Source organism: Xyrauchen texanus, chromosome 7, assembly GCF_025860055.1.
Source record: "Xyrauchen texanus isolate HMW12.3.18 chromosome 7, RBS_HiC_50CHRs, whole genome shotgun sequence".
Lineage (NCBI taxonomy): Eukaryota > Metazoa > Chordata > Actinopteri > Cypriniformes > Catostomidae > Xyrauchen > Xyrauchen texanus.
The window spans coordinates 33,003,508-33,019,215 of record NC_068282.1 but is presented as its reverse complement, the minus strand read 5'-3'; the positions used below and the strand labels follow the sequence as shown (position 1 = coordinate 33,019,215).

The following is a 15,708-nucleotide window of genomic DNA, read 5'->3' as shown; positions in this document are numbered from 1 at the left end:
CATCTTGACTGACTTTCACCAAAACAGTTAATAGCTAAACTTCATTACCTGTTGCTTTTTAATCAGAGTTTATGGTAATTGGAGTAATCAGGTAACCCAAACAAGTGTTGTATTTGTGTCCTTTTGATAAAAAAAAAAAAAAAACTTACACTTTTTTCCATTATGAATTTGTGAGGTAATTCAGTGAGAGCTACCCAATGTTCTTAACACAAGCTTGCTGACAGCTAAACAGAGAAAAACAACTTGCTAATGTTAAATTGTCATTATATTTATTTTGTTCATCTGATATAGCTTTTTTTTCTCAGATCCATGGTAGTCTCCTGTACTATTTATACATGAAAGGCATCAATGAAATTAATTAAACACTTGATTACACAGCTTGATAAGTGAACTTGAAGTGCCCTTACTCCAGAAAGGCACCTGATGTAGAGTTCAATGTATTAACAACTACTACTAAACTACTTAAGTGACATTGAATATAGTTGTTTAAAAGTGGACTCCGTAATTTTGTCATTAAAAAGTTTGTCCTAATTCATTGAAACTTAAACATACAGTATATACAAAATCATGAGCACTCGCATGAAATGAAGAATCCAGTTATAACCATATAAATGCCATTTTATTCTACATGAAGAAGGTCCCCTGATGGGCGCTGTCATGTTGAGATCTCAACTTAATCTCAGTAACCAGCCTGTTATTGGGCACTTTCACTCTTGGATTACATTAATGATGGCTGACTGTGAATAATGAATTTCTTCAAATGGCATGTGTGACTGAAAACGGAGTTTGAATGATGCTGCATCCACGCCACTAGGTCTCACTGCAAGTCTTAGATGACACAAGCAAAAAGTTTGAGTGCACCTTTAAGGCAAGACTTTACTTTGTGTTTAAGTTTACAGGTTTTTAATCTGTTAATTTCCCAACAATGTCTTTTAACATGGTTTAATTATTTTATTACATGTTTCTTGTCGTTTTTATGATGTACTGTTGGCAAAAACTAATGTCTAGCTTTATAAGGTATAGTACTAGCATTTCATGTTTCCTCAAAACATTAAGGCCATTCAGGTCACCGTTACCTACTACTGATGACATATTCCAGAATTTCACATTTACTTGTCTTGTTAGTTGTATTTAACTTTTTTTTAGGGGTGTGCTGGTGTAAGCAAGGATCTGCACAAATACAAAAAAAAAAATATTTTTGGAATAACAGGAAAGAACGAATGTGTACATACCAAATTTTCAAAAAAGGCAAAACAATAAGTTCCTTTACAGTTACAACATGGGTATTTGTATTTTCAAAGAGAAATCCCTAAAACTATCAGCCACTTTGTACTCCATATATGAACAATAAAAGAGCAATATGTTGAGGGTACATGCTGGCTCTAGATATGCCCAGTCTGCAGCAGCGTGTACTGGGTTGTGAAATGCTCAACACTTTCACCCTCCAAGGTCTTAACAGCCCTCCAGTGGAGCTTTCCACAGTTCTCTGGGTTTCCGTACCTGCCCAACTCTTCCTTGATGTAGTCAATCCAGAGATCTAGAGGATCAATTGTTTATGTTGATCAGTGAAATATACTTCTAAACTGGTCTAAAAAACAGAGATGCCTATTCAAAGGCTGAAAACTGTAAACTCCCATTGAATCATACTAGCCTTCATCTGAGGAGCCGAACTCACGAAGTGCTCGCTCGTAATAATCTCTGAGGTTACTCATCTTTGGGGTCTCCTGGAAGAACAATACAGATCAGCAATGGGCTATGTGGAAAATGCCTTTTTTTTTTTTAGGCAGCCATCACCATCACTCTCACCTGCTCTTTCTCAATCTGAACCATCTTCATGAAGAATAACTTGGTGAAGGGTCTGTGTTCATGTAAACTGAAAAGAGAAGATAACAGATTATTAGAAAATAACGTTGCATTTTCCTTGTTTATGGATAGTGGCAAGAATAAATATGTGAACCCTTTGGAATTAGCTGGTTTTCTGCATTAATTGGACAAAATGTGATCTCATCTTCATCAAAGTCACACATACCGTTAAACATACACAATGCTGTGGAAAAAGTGAACCCTTGGATTGAATAACTGGTTGATCCTCCTTTGGCAGCAATAACTTCAACCAAGCGTGTCCGGTAGCTGCGTATAAGACCTGCACAGCGTTCAGAGGGAATTTTGGACCATTCTTCCTTACAGACCTGCTTCAGTTTAGCCATATTGTTAGGATATCTGGTGTGAACGGTTCTCGAGGTCATTCCACAGCATCTCAATTGGATAAAGGTCTGTGCTCGGACTGGGCCACTCCAAAAGGTGCCTTTTCTTTTTTTGAAGCCATCCTGTAGTGGATTTATTTTGATATTTAGGGCCATTGTCCTGCTGTACCACCCAATTTATACTGAGCTTCAGCTGGCACACAGCCACCTAGGGCTGCAACTAATGATTATTTTGATAGACAACGATTATTTGTACGATTATTCAACTATTCGGGCGATTATTGCAACAAGAAATCTGTTGGGGAGGCTGTGGCTCAGGTAGTAGAGCAGGCTGGCCACTAATCGCAATTTTGGTGGTTCAACCGAAGTGTCCTTGGGCAAGACACTGAACCCCAATGGCAGGCTAGCACCTTGCATGGCAGCTCTGCTGTCATGGTGTGCGTGAATGGGTGAATGAGTCATGGTGTTAAGCACTTTGAAAACCGCTAAGGTTAAAAAAAAAAAAAAGCATTATATAAGTGCAGAACATTTACCATTAATCACTAGCTCTAAACAGACTATTCAGCTTGATTAAAAGGTTGTATTAAACCTGCTTCCTAACAATAAAGACAAAATCATCTTTTAGAAATACCTCTAAATGACATTCACTGAATAAAAAAAAAAATATATATATATATATATATATATATATATATATATACTATATATATATAGTTAGTGTTTTGTCTTGTTTTCCATTAAATATCTAAAAAGCCTTAAAACATTGTGCACTTACATGAGAAGAAACAAGATATTTAGGCAAGCCTTCAGAGAATGCATTTTTAATAGAAGTGTATTTTTTCATTTGTTCATTCTTCTGCTAGTGCAGTAGACAAAATACACTTGTATTCAATATATATTCTCAGAAAATATGTTGCTTAGGTAAATGTATATTGTTTTAAGGAATTTTTGATATTTTACAACAACATTCTCAGATAAAATTTTCTTCTGCAGTACAGCTCCTATAGTAAATGTATGTTGTTTTAGATATTTATATCGGAAAACAAGCCAAAAACAACAACAAATCAAATATATTTTGTAGCAGTGAATGTATAATGGAAAATATAATTTGTTCACTTTGATCCATTTTTAAACTCAAAAAAGAAACTCTTCTTAATGGAGCTGCGCATTGATTATTTTCTTCACGATAACATACATACCACAACACATATGTATTATGATTCACTATGTCGCAAGCCAGCCAGGTGCAGTTTCAATCTCTCCCCCTTTGATCGGGTAACTTCACGCGGTTCATAGAAGAGGCGCTCACAGTACACAGAAACTCCAGTTTTAGAGTTTGTACTTAATTACATGACCTGCTTCCTTATTATTTGAACTTTAATAAAGGATGCATTAAAGATATAACGCTGGGATTTTTGCTTTAAAGACGCTTGACATGCAAGTTTTGCTTAAGTAGAACGGCAGCTCCGGATCCGCTTTATTTCAAAACGACTGTGCAAAGTTTCAATAAATAATACAAAAACAATCTACATCACCTTAAGCGGTTTGGATTGCTTCTGGACTGTGAGCTGTGTTTTCTTCCCCTCCTCAATCAGGTGAGAGCTGCAGTGCTCCTCTCGCCATCATTAGTTGCATATGATATCACGTCATGTTAAATTAGATCAAACGACTATGACTATTAAAATTGTCGTCAACAATTTATTGTTGATGTTGTCGATAGCGTCGACTAATCGTTTCAGCCCTATAGCCACTCTGACATTATCCTGTAGGATATCTAGATAAACTTGGGAATTCATCATTCCCTCAAAGATGGCAAGTGGTCAAGAACCCAAAGCACGGTGCTCCAGCCACCATACTTCACTGTTGGGATGATGTTTTCACTTAGGTATGTGGTTCCCTTTTTACACCATACGTTAATCCCAATAATTTAACCTTAGTTTTATCAGTCCACAAAACATCTTCCCAGAGGAGTTGTGGAATTTCAAGGTAGTCTTTGGCAAACTTCAGGCCCGAAGGAATGTTTTTGTAGGAAAGCAGCAGCTTCCTTCGTGGTTTCCTGCCATGGACACTATGCCTGTTTAATGTTTTCCATATAGCAGATTCATGAACGGAGATGTTAACCAGTTCCAATGATTCTTTTTTTACCTCATTTGAGCATTCTGCGGTGTATCCTTTGAGTCATCTTGGATGAACGGCCATTTCTAGGGAGAGTACCTTCTACTAGACTTACCACAATATCATAATTTTCACACTGATGTGGCGTTCACGTTCAGACCGACTAACACCGTTATTACAGCAGGATGGATGCCAAGTAGTACTACGGGGTCATGTTTGTTAAGCAATAGCCTACACAATAAAGCAAGGCAGCCTGATCTCAAACTTGGAACTTTATTTTAACAAAAAAAAACTAAACTGAAAAAGAGAAAGAAATGCAATTAAAATGTGTATTAAACTTTTTGAAAGATGGCTTTTCAACAGCTGTGAAGGGCAAAATCTACCAGTCGGTCATTTTGTTCCAGGCAAATACATCACTTATTGTGGGTTGTTGCGGGTTTAATGTTGGCGTTTTATTATCTTTCATCCCAGGACCCATTTTAGCTGCTTCAGAAGATTAATCTATAAATTTGTTTTGTTTCCTCCTAGGGCTGGGCGATATGCTAGAATTAGGTTCACAATATTTGATATATATATATTGATAATATATAAATAAATAAACAAACAAACTCACAATATCCAATTACATCGTCCCCTGGCTGAGGGATGAAAATTCTTGGTTTAGTGATTTTGCTTTGAAAATGTAATACAATTCATTTATTTAAAAAAAGAAAAACTTAAACCAAAAAAGACATTTCTCATTTCAAATTGAACTTCAAACTAAATTAAAAGGCAACTAAAATTCTGTCATCTGTTCTTAAAAATATAAAAAGGTGTTTCTTCAAGAGCATGTATGTGTGTCTAACAGCATTTCTTGAGTCATTCCGAATCAGAGATGTCTTAGTTTACCCACCATACACATTATATTCGCTATCTGCAATTAAACATTTCTGTCTGTTCGCGTACTTTGCTGCCTGTATAATTTGATACATTGGAAAAGAACATCTGGCTTGTAACGCGTTATTTAGGTTCATTCATCATGGGTTGCAAACTCTTCAATAGGCAACTATTCTTTATTTAAGGCTATTCTACTCGGTAGGCTATTGTATTGATATTATGGCACTTTTACACTGCACGTTACGGTTTGACTTGCCTCTACTTGCTTTACTTTTCTGAGCTTGCATTTCCACTGCAGTTTAGTGCCTCTAAATTACCCGAAATAAAATCACACTGGTGTTGTCATTTGTACCACGTAAAACAGGTAACACAATAACACCGTGGCAACCCTAGTAGCCACAGTACTAAATCGTCTGCATTTAAAGAGAGTTTGCCTAACTTTTGACAGATGAATATCGGAGATCTTAAAGATATATTTGTAACCCTTTCTAGATTTAAGAAAAGCAGCAATTCTTGATTGTAGGTCTTTCTTGTGAATAACAAAGTTAAAATGTTCAAGTGCTTTTTATAAGTCCAAGTAGCTTTAACCCAAACCTCCAATCTAATTTAATTAATTGGACGCCAGGTTTGCCAACTCCTGACTCCAATTAGCGTTTGCAGACATAATTAGCCTAGGGGTTCACATACTTTTTCAAACCAACACTGAATGTTTGAATGATGTATTCAATATGAAGAAAAACTATATAATAATGTGTATTAGTTAAAACTGATCGTTTCTTCATTATTTTAACCGAGATGATCAAATCAGATTTTTCGACAAATGTATAAAAGCAGGTAATTCCTAAGGGTTCACATACTTTATGCATGCATATATATATATATATATATATATATACATACATACATACACACACACACAAAAAATACACACGAGGGCTGTCAATCAATTCAAATTTTTTATCGAATTACATGGTATCCCGATTAATTAATCGCATATACAAATATTTGCTGAGAAAGCCCCTCATATAACAACTCAATATATAATGATTATACATATTTATATCAATATATAATTATACATAGTTATCTTTAAATATTTTGTAATTATATATATAAAAAAAAATATTCAGATAATTTTAAATGCTTTACATTCCTGTAGCAGAAGAGTTAATTGATAAGGCCAATCAAAAAGCGGCTTTAGAATACTACATTGTTTACTACCATATTATTGATCATAAGTCAATCATTGGCATACAGTTCACAGCAATCCATTTCACAAGTGAATTTGTCAATCAGTTGGAGATTTATTATGAGGGCTTGTTTAAGGGCCTGTCAATTTACACCTACGTCAGACGTCTCGGGTGCGTTGCTTCATAAACTTAAAATGTTAAGGTCACCGTGTCAAGTTAAATAATACTCAATCTTTAAACACATCTTGAGATCCCTTAGATCACATTTGCGCTCCTAGTGTGTTGAACGCAAGAATGTCAAGCATGTTTGTGTTGTTCTGCCTACTGAAGCGTTTTCTTCACTGTATAAACTGCGCGTTGCTCATACAGCTGAAATTTCACTTACTGCCCTCTGGAGTAAACAGGTGGTACTACAAGCTTGCATTTAATTGCACACATTTTTTTAACGCGTTATTTTTAGTAAAATTAAAATCGCACTGAATTAACTACCTTAAATCGACAGCCCTAATACATACACACTCCGGAGAGTATTAACAGCGCTTCACTTTTTTCATATTTTGTTATGTTACAGCCTTACTCAAATTTATTAAATTCATTATTTTCCTCAAAATTCTACAAACAATACCCCATAATGACAACGGGAAAGGAGTTTTTCAAATCTTTGCATCATCTCATTACAAAAAAAAAAAAAGGGAAAAAAAATAAAAAATAAAAAAAAATCACATAAGTATTCACAGCCTTTGCTCAATACTTTGTTGAAGCACCTTTGGCACAAATTACGCTCATGTCTTTTTGTGTATGATGCTTCAAGCTAGGCACACCTATTTTTGGGCATTTTCTCCCATTCTTCTTAGCAAAACGTCTCAAGCTCCATCAGGTTGGATGGGGAGTGCACAGCTATTTTCTCTCCAGAGATGTTCAATCAGGTTCAAGTCTGGGCTCTGGCTGGGCCACTCAAGGACATTCATAGAGTAGTCCCGTAGCCGCTCCTTAGTTATCTTGGCTGTGTGCTTAGGGTGGTTGTCCTGTTGGAAGATGAACCTTCGACCCAGTCAGAGATCCAGAGAGCTCTGGAGCAGGTTTTCATCAAAGATGTCTCTGTACATCTTTCCCTCGATCCTGACTAGTCTCCCAGTTCCTGCCACTGAAAAACATCCACACAGCATAATGCTGCCACCACCAAGCTTCACTGTAGGGATGGTATTGGCCAGGTGATGAGCGGTGCCTGGTTTCCTCCAGACATGACGCTTACCATTCAGGACAAAGAGTTCAATCTTTGTTTCATCAGACCAGATAATTTTGTTTCTCATGGTCTGAGTGTCCTTCAGGTGCCTTTTGGCAAACTCCAGGCGGGCTGTCATGTGCCTTTTACTGAGGAGTGGCTTCCGTCTGGCCACTCTGCAATACAGGCTTGATTGGGGGAGTGCTGCAGAGATTGTTGTTCTTCTGGAAGGTTCTCCTCTCTCCACAAAGAAATGCTGGTGCTCTGTCAGAGTAACCATCGGGTTCTTGGTCACCTGCCCGACTAAGGCCCTTCTCCCCCGATCGCTCAGTTTGGCCGGTCGGCCAGCTCTAGAAAGAGTCCTGATGGTTCCAAACGTCTATTTACAGATGATGGAAGCTACTGTGCTCATTGGGACATTCAATGCTGCAGAAATGTTTCTGTACCCTTCCCCAGATGTATGCCTCGATACAATCCTGTCTCGGAGGTCTACAGACAATTCCTTAGACTTCATGGCTTGTTTTGTGCTCTGACATGCATTGTTAACTGTGGGACCTTATATAGACAGGTGTGTGTGCCTTTCCAAATCATGTCCATTCAACTGAATTTACCACAGGTAGACTCCAATCAAGTTGTCTGCCAAACGCATAAAAGTTGTAGAAACAGCTCAAGGATGAACAGTGGAAACAGGATGCACCTGAGCTCAATTTTGAGTATCATGGCAAAGGCTGTGAATACTTATGTACATTTGATTTTTTTGTTTTTTATTTGTAATAAATGTGCAAAGATTTCAAACAAACGTCTTTCACGTTGTCATTATGGGGTGTTGTTTGTAGAATTTGAGGAAAATAATGAATTTAATCAATTTTGGAATAAGGCTGTATCATAACAAAATGTGGAAAAAGTTAAGCGCTGTGAACAATTTCCGGATCCACTGTACACACACACACACACACACACACACGTTTGGAATAATGTACAGATTTTGCGGTTTCGGAAGGAAATTGGTACTTTAATTCACCAAAGGGACATTCAACTGATCGCGAAGTATAGTCAGGACATTATCAAAGTAAACAAACTGTCTTTGTTTTTGGGTTGCCACAGTTTTAATGTCAATATTAGGTAAAAAATGGCAAAGAAACAGCTTTCTCTAGAACCTCGTCAATCATTGTTTTGAGAAATGAATGCTAAATGCTGATGTCATACAAAAGGTGTACACTACAGTCTTCAAAGACAAAGGACAACTGGCTCGAACATGGAGGTGTACAACTAAACAAGAGGATAAGTACATCAGAGTCTCTAGTTTGAGAAACAGACGCCTCACATGTCCTCAGCTGACCACTTCATTGAATATTACCCACTCAACACCAGTTTCATGTACAACAGTAGAGAGAAGACTCAGGGGTACAGGCCTTATGGGAAGAAATGCAAAGAAAAAGCCACTTTTGAAACAGAAAATGGAAAAGAAAAGGTTAGTGTGTAAAGAAACACAGACATTGGACAACATATAATTGGAAGAGTGTGTTATGGATTTTAAACCCATTGAGCTTTTGTGGGATCAGCTAGACGTGAGAAGTGCCGACAAGACAGCCACATCTATGGCAAGTGCTACAGGAAGTGTGGGGTGAAATGTCATCCGAGTATCTGGACAAACTGACAGCTAGAATGCCAAGGATCTGCAAAGCAGAGGATTTGCACGTGGAGGATTTTTTGGATGAGATCTTTTTGAAGTAGTTCGAGAAGTTCTGATTTTTTTTCCCCAAATTGTAATAGTAATTTTTCACAATATTAATGTCCTGAATATACATTGTGATCAGATGAATGTCACTTTGGTGAATAAAAGTACCAATTTTTATTTCCAGAAGAGCAAAATCAGTACATTATTCCATACATTTGGTCGAAGTGTGTATAGATGGATAGATAGACAAAGACAGACAACCATAAAATATGGCTCTGCATGATATGCACCTTGAAAAAACTTTTCTGGCCCTTTTGTAGTCACCAGTTTTATACGACCATTCAAGGTATTTTTCCTTCATGGAAGATGATACAGCAGGAACTTGAGACAAAAGCCCTTTCTGGAAGTACAGGAAAATGTCAAGCGAGTCACTTTAAATTAATATGACTTCTAAAGCAGTCTACAATGTAACAAGTTATGGAATGATGGCTATAAAAAAGGCTCATGTTAGGACTGAATAGAATGCCTGTATATTCGCCATCATGGTGAAAGTTATCAGGACTGGTACTGAATCAGATTTAGAGCGGACATATCAATTTAGATACTACCTGAAAAAAGGCCTCCGTTTCCTCTGGTGTCTGTGAATTCATGCTCCAATCTGCCTGCAGCTGCCAAATGGGCAGAATTTCCTTTGGAGTATATAATACACAGATTACATGGCTCTCTGGATTACTTGATACTGATTTGTTAATTGCAGTATTCCAGATAGTAGTATTTTTTTATAATGTCTGCTAAACTGTACAATAATGGTATAATTGACCGTTGTCCCAGGCAACTGATTTCATACATAGCTGTGCTAGTTTCATATCTCTCTCACTTTCTTAGGTAATACAATTTAAATCAATATTTAATGTCCGCTTGTTTATTCGATTCGTTTAATAAGCAGGATAATTGTGCAGTCAGCCAGTTATATATATATATATATATATATATACATACACACACTCACCTAAAAGATTATTAGGAACACCATAATAATACTGTGTTTGACCCCCTTTCGCCTTCAGAACTGCCTTAATTCTACGTGGCATTGATTCAACAAGGTGCTGAAAGCATTCTTTAGAAATGTTGGCCCATATTGATAGGATAGCATCTTGCAGTTGATGGAGATTTGTGGGATGCATATCCAGGGCACGAAGCTCCCATTCCACCACATCCCAAAGATGCTCTATTGGGTTGAGATCTGGTGACTGTGAGGGCCATTTTAGTACAGTGAACTCATTGTCATGTTCAAGAAACCAATTTGAAATGATTCGAGCTTTGTGACATGGTGCATTACCCTGCTGGAAGTAGCCATCAGAGGATGGGTACATGGTGGCCATAAAGGGATGGACATGGTCAGAAACAATGCTCAGGTAGGCCGTGGCATTTAAACGATGCCCAATTGGCACTAAGGGGCCTAATGTGTGCCAAGAAAACATCCCCCACACCATTACACCACCACCACCAGCCTGCACAGTGGTAACAAGGCATGATGGATCCATGTTCTCATTCTGTTTACGCCAAATTCTGACTCTACCATCTGAATGTCTCAACAGAAATCGGCAACATTTTTCCAGTCTTCAAGGTTGTGCGTGTTGTGGCTTCACAAATGCTTTGCTGCATACCTCGGTTGTAACGAGTGGTTATTTCAGGCAAAGTTGCTCTTCTATCAGCTTGAATCAGTCGGCCCATTCTCCTCTGACCTCTAGCATCAACAAGGCATTTTCGCCCACAGGACTGCCGCATACTGGATGTTTTTCCCTTTTCACACCATTCTTTGTAAACCCTAGAAATGGTTGTGCGTGAAAATCCCAGTAACTGAGCAGATTGTGAAATACTCAGACCGGCCCGTCTGGCACCATCAACCATGCCACGCTCAAAATTGCTTAAATCACCTTTCTTTCCCATTCTGACATTCAGTTTGGAGTTCAGGAGATTGTCTTGACCAGGACCACACCCCTAAATGCATTGAAGCAACTGCCATGGAATTGGTTGATTAGATAATTGCATTAATGAGAAATTGAACAGGTGTTCCTAATAATCCTTTAGGTGAGTGTATATATATATAAAAAAAACCTGATAGCAGTTCTGATTGATAGGGCTACCTGAAACTATTTTGACTTTATAAGTAGCCATTATAAAATAATATACCAAGTTGTGAAAGCCATTGTATTTTCAGCCACAAGTACCTGTGCTGTGAGATAAATGGCCTCTGTGGGTTAATGTAACTGTTGGCTTCATAATCCTGCACACGTTACATTTGCTGAGGATAATAATAAATGCGGAGAACTGCACTATGTTTGCACAGAAGACAACACTTATCGCTCAGTTATAGTATTGTTAGAAATGTATTATAAAATGTTGAAATAAATTTATAAGAGGACTAATTAGGACAAATCCACAGTTGGAGGAAGATGTCCCACTTAGAAGCAGCTGTGACGCAACTGTTACCTTGGGATTCACATGTTTCAGAGCTTCCTGGAATAGATGTCCCACCTCTGCGCTTTCAAAATGGACCAATGTCTGCAGGCTGAGGATCCACATCTCCACTGATTGGCTGAAGCGCTGGATGGCTGTGATGGCGATTTGCGTAGCAGATCGTTTATCTCCTGCCGACAGGACCTGTAGCTGTTTTTTGTGAGGGGATGAAAGTGGCCTAGATTACTACAGCAGCACCAAAATTTAACCTGCTGCTGTATAAGATTTGTAAGGAGAAGCAGTGGGCTTCAATAAGATGCCAATATTAATTATATACATTACCCAGCTCTTGTAGAACGTCTCTTGCAGAAGCCTGGCGTCGTGAGCACTCTGTAAGACTCGGAGTAACCGTTCTTTTCTCTGAAAACATAAACAGTCAGGCAACATACAGGTCAAATAACTGGATCAGCTCTCTTTTACATCAAGGTAATGCATATAAAAATGTCAACACATTAAGCTGTCTCAATCAAGACCTAGGAAGCTCCTATCTATGAGCCATACATTCAAGTGGGAAACTTAAATACACAATGAAAAACAGTAAAAGCTTGTTCTGTTGTAGCAATGAATGAACATGTATCTGAATACACCTGCATCACTTTAACATGCCCTATATAATTTATTAACGCAGTGTATTTAACAAATTAATTAATTTGCTTAAAACAAATTGTGAAGGGTTTGTAGTCATTAGTTGACTGTCATAAACACAAATTCATATTATTGAAATGAAGCACTGAAATTGAAAAAAAATGTCCATCTTTCATGTCAAAATGCCACTTCAACATCACAACTTTGGTATCACCAAGTCTTTAGCATGTCAGTCCACTCGCGGCCATCCTTGGAATGCAGGCTGGGTGAAATCGCCAAAATGGTTGGTCAAAATTACGATCACATAATATTTCAAATTACCAGTCAAATCTAACATTTCAAATTAGAAGTAGAATCTGACAATACTGGTATCATAAATTGTGCCGCTTTACCTCAGATAATGCAAAAATATAAATCAAAAAACTTTCCCTGCTAGCCTAGCTAATGCGCGTTCTCAAGTTGACAGGCGAGGTCAGCTTTTGTTATCTAAAAGGTGATTGGCTCTTTTACCTGTAGGGCAGGACTTCCTTTTCTACATCAGTTGGGCATTTTAATTTCTTCCATTCATTTTAATAGAACTGGCCCATCTCTGCTAAATAGTCTCTGTATCATCTAGAACAGGGGTGCCCACACTTTTTTGTGTGATGATCTACTTTTAAATGACCAACTCAATAAGATCTACAAACTAAAAAAAACAGTTTCATTTAAAATAAGAAAATGCTTGTTGGGACTACTGCATGTATCCCTACATGGAATTCATCTTCTAATTAATAAAAAAAAAAAAAAAAAAATTAAATGTTCAATGTTGATATCATTCAGTTTTAAAACAAAACCCAAAACACCTACAACACAATAGATTACAATAGCCAGGGCATTTACCTTATTCTGATGACGAGTAAATATTGACCAGACAAGGTTTTGTTTATTCAGTTGCCATGACAACTAGGTTTGCGCACACGCGCCATTCAAGGACTTCTGAGAACAGAGCGCGAAATTGCGATGCTACTGCCCGGATTAGGCAAAACTGTCTGATTCTATTCAGTTTTGCCTAATCCGGGTAGTAGCATTACAATTTCACACTCCGTTCGCAGAAGTCCTTGGAAGGCGTGTATGCGCAAACCTAGTTGTCATGGCACCTGAATAAACAAAACCTCGCCTGGTCAATATTTACTCGTCAAGTGGAAGTCAGACAGAAACTAAAAGGAGGAAAGACATTATATTTATTTTTATGAAAATGTAACGAAAGTACATTTAAATTTTGTGCGATCTACCAGCATTGCCTTTGCAATTGACTGGTAGATTGCGATCGACGTATTGGGCACCCCTGATCTAGAATTCTGAGTTTCCCCTCTGTGTGCTCGGAACTTGTAATTACAATATTTCTGATTACAAAACAAATATAATTGAACAGCACAGGAGACCCAAAAAAAATAAAATTCATGGTGTAAGATCTGATTGTATGCTTACAGTGGAAGTGAACTTATCAAACCAACTTGAGATAAAGGGATATTTTACCCAAAAATGAAAATTCTCTCATCATTTACTCACCATTATTCCATCCCAGATGTGTAGGACTTTCTTCTACAGAGCACAAAGGTAGCATAAAAGTAATCCATATGACTCAAGTGGTTAAATCCATGTCTTCAGAAGCAATGAGTGTGGGTAAGAAACAGATCAACAAAATTCATTTTTTTACTATAAATGTCCACCTTTGACCAGTCCCAACCAGTAGGTGGCTGAATGTTGAAGTAACTTACACACCAGAATTTGGAAATGAAAGTGGAGATATATATATATAAACAAAAAGAACACCCACACCTATCATATCACATCTGAAGACATGGCTTTAACCACTTGAGTCATATGAATTACATTTGTACAATTACATGCCTTTATATGCTTTTCGGACCTTCAAAAACATGATCACTGCTCACTTTCTTTGTATGGACCTACAGAGCTGAAATATTCTTCTAAAAAATCTTGGTGTTCAGCAGAAGAAAGTCATAAACATCAGGGATGGCACGAGGGTGTGTAAATGATGAGATAATTTTCATTATTGGGTGAACTATCCATTCAAGCATTCGCTAAATTGAAATGCCACCGTATTTGTTTATGTTGCAATCAAAAATAACCATAAACTCATAAATGAGCCAATGCCAAAGGTAATTTGCCTAATAGAACAAAATGAAGGATAGTATTACTAATAGCCAGCTATTAATGAGGTTAATAAAGTTCCTTAGACATAAATCAGTTTTGATTAAGGATTGGTTGTTTGTATGACTAAGTGTTATTATCAATATACATTTGGAACAGACTGTAGCTTAAATAAATTCTTAAAAAAAAAAAAAAAAAAAAGTGTTCCTGTTGCACAGGTTGGCACAGAATTCAAGGATGGATGAGAACTTTAAGTATAGATTATTGTTTAGCCTCATGTTATTCCCAATTGTTAAGTACAACTGTGTTTAATGTGCCTTTAACATATAAAGTGAGTATCAAACTGGGGTTATGAATGTTCTTTATGCATTTCATAACAGGATTTATTAAGCATATAAATGCCCAAATAAAGTAAATTCATGATACTCTTGCAAAGCGTGAAAATCTCACCATGTGACACCCTTCTAAAACACCAAACAGTTAATTACCTTCTCCTGAAGTTCAATGACATTTGTCTTCCTCTTATATCTCTCAAGACAGAATGTAACATAGCACGTCCACATGGTCTCTGCAGAAATAATTACACATCAGAAAGCAATTTTCCTACTGCTAGAGCTGGGAGAAGTCAATCCTAATATTAGTTTCAAGCTCTGAAATGTACGTTACATCATGATACCTGTATTAAGGTTCTTTAGAGCCTCTTCATAAACGACACAGCAGCGCTCTTCTCTGCGGTCTGTAGCCAAGGCTCTACCTTTCGCTGACTGGCGCTCAGGGGCCACTGCAGCATCCATTTCTCTCTTAGCCATGAAATCCCACATCAGACAGTCTTCATTATACTGACTCTGCAGCCTGAACACAAACAGCATTCAAACATAACCTTCTCTGAAATGGAAGAGGTTCCTTTGTGACAGAATTTAAAAAGGGCCTTTAAATTAAACTATGAACAGAGCTGAACATCATTTTAAGGTGATCTATAAACTTGAAAGGAATTAAGAAAAACAAAATGTGTCTGAATATCAGGAGGAGGTTAGATAGAACATGGAAAAGGCTTTTTACTCTTGCAGTATGGTGTCCTGTAGCTCCTGTGTGAAGTCAAAGATAGCAGCAATCTGTAGCAGTGACAAGACAAATTCAGCCCCTGAGGAGAAAAGGCAGAGTTTT

The 15,708-nt window shown here is 37.5% G+C and overlaps 1 protein-coding gene across 1 annotated transcript in view; it reads right to left on the bottom strand.

Annotated features, from left to right (window-relative positions):
• Positions 1 to 263: 263 nt before the first annotated feature.
• Positions 264 to 15,708, bottom strand: part of LOC127647097 (U3 small nucleolar RNA-associated protein 6 homolog) — a 37,566-nt gene continuing 22,121 nt past the window's right edge. The window contains exons 10-19 of the mRNA XM_052131189.1: positions 15,604 to 15,685; positions 15,221 to 15,396; positions 15,033 to 15,112; positions 12,088 to 12,165; positions 11,779 to 11,955; positions 9,894 to 9,974; positions 9,576 to 9,685; positions 1,807 to 1,873; positions 1,652 to 1,724; positions 264 to 1,537 (exon numbers count right to left, since the gene is read on the bottom strand). Coding sequence (XP_051987149.1) covers positions 1,383 to 1,537; positions 1,652 to 1,724; positions 1,807 to 1,873; positions 9,576 to 9,685; positions 9,894 to 9,974; positions 11,779 to 11,955; positions 12,088 to 12,165; positions 15,033 to 15,112; positions 15,221 to 15,396; positions 15,604 to 15,685 — 1,079 coding nt within the window. The 3' untranslated portion in view covers positions 264 to 1,382. The remainder of the gene's footprint in view (positions 1,538 to 1,651; positions 1,725 to 1,806; positions 1,874 to 9,575; positions 9,686 to 9,893; positions 9,975 to 11,778; positions 11,956 to 12,087; positions 12,166 to 15,032; positions 15,113 to 15,220; positions 15,397 to 15,603; positions 15,686 to 15,708) is intronic.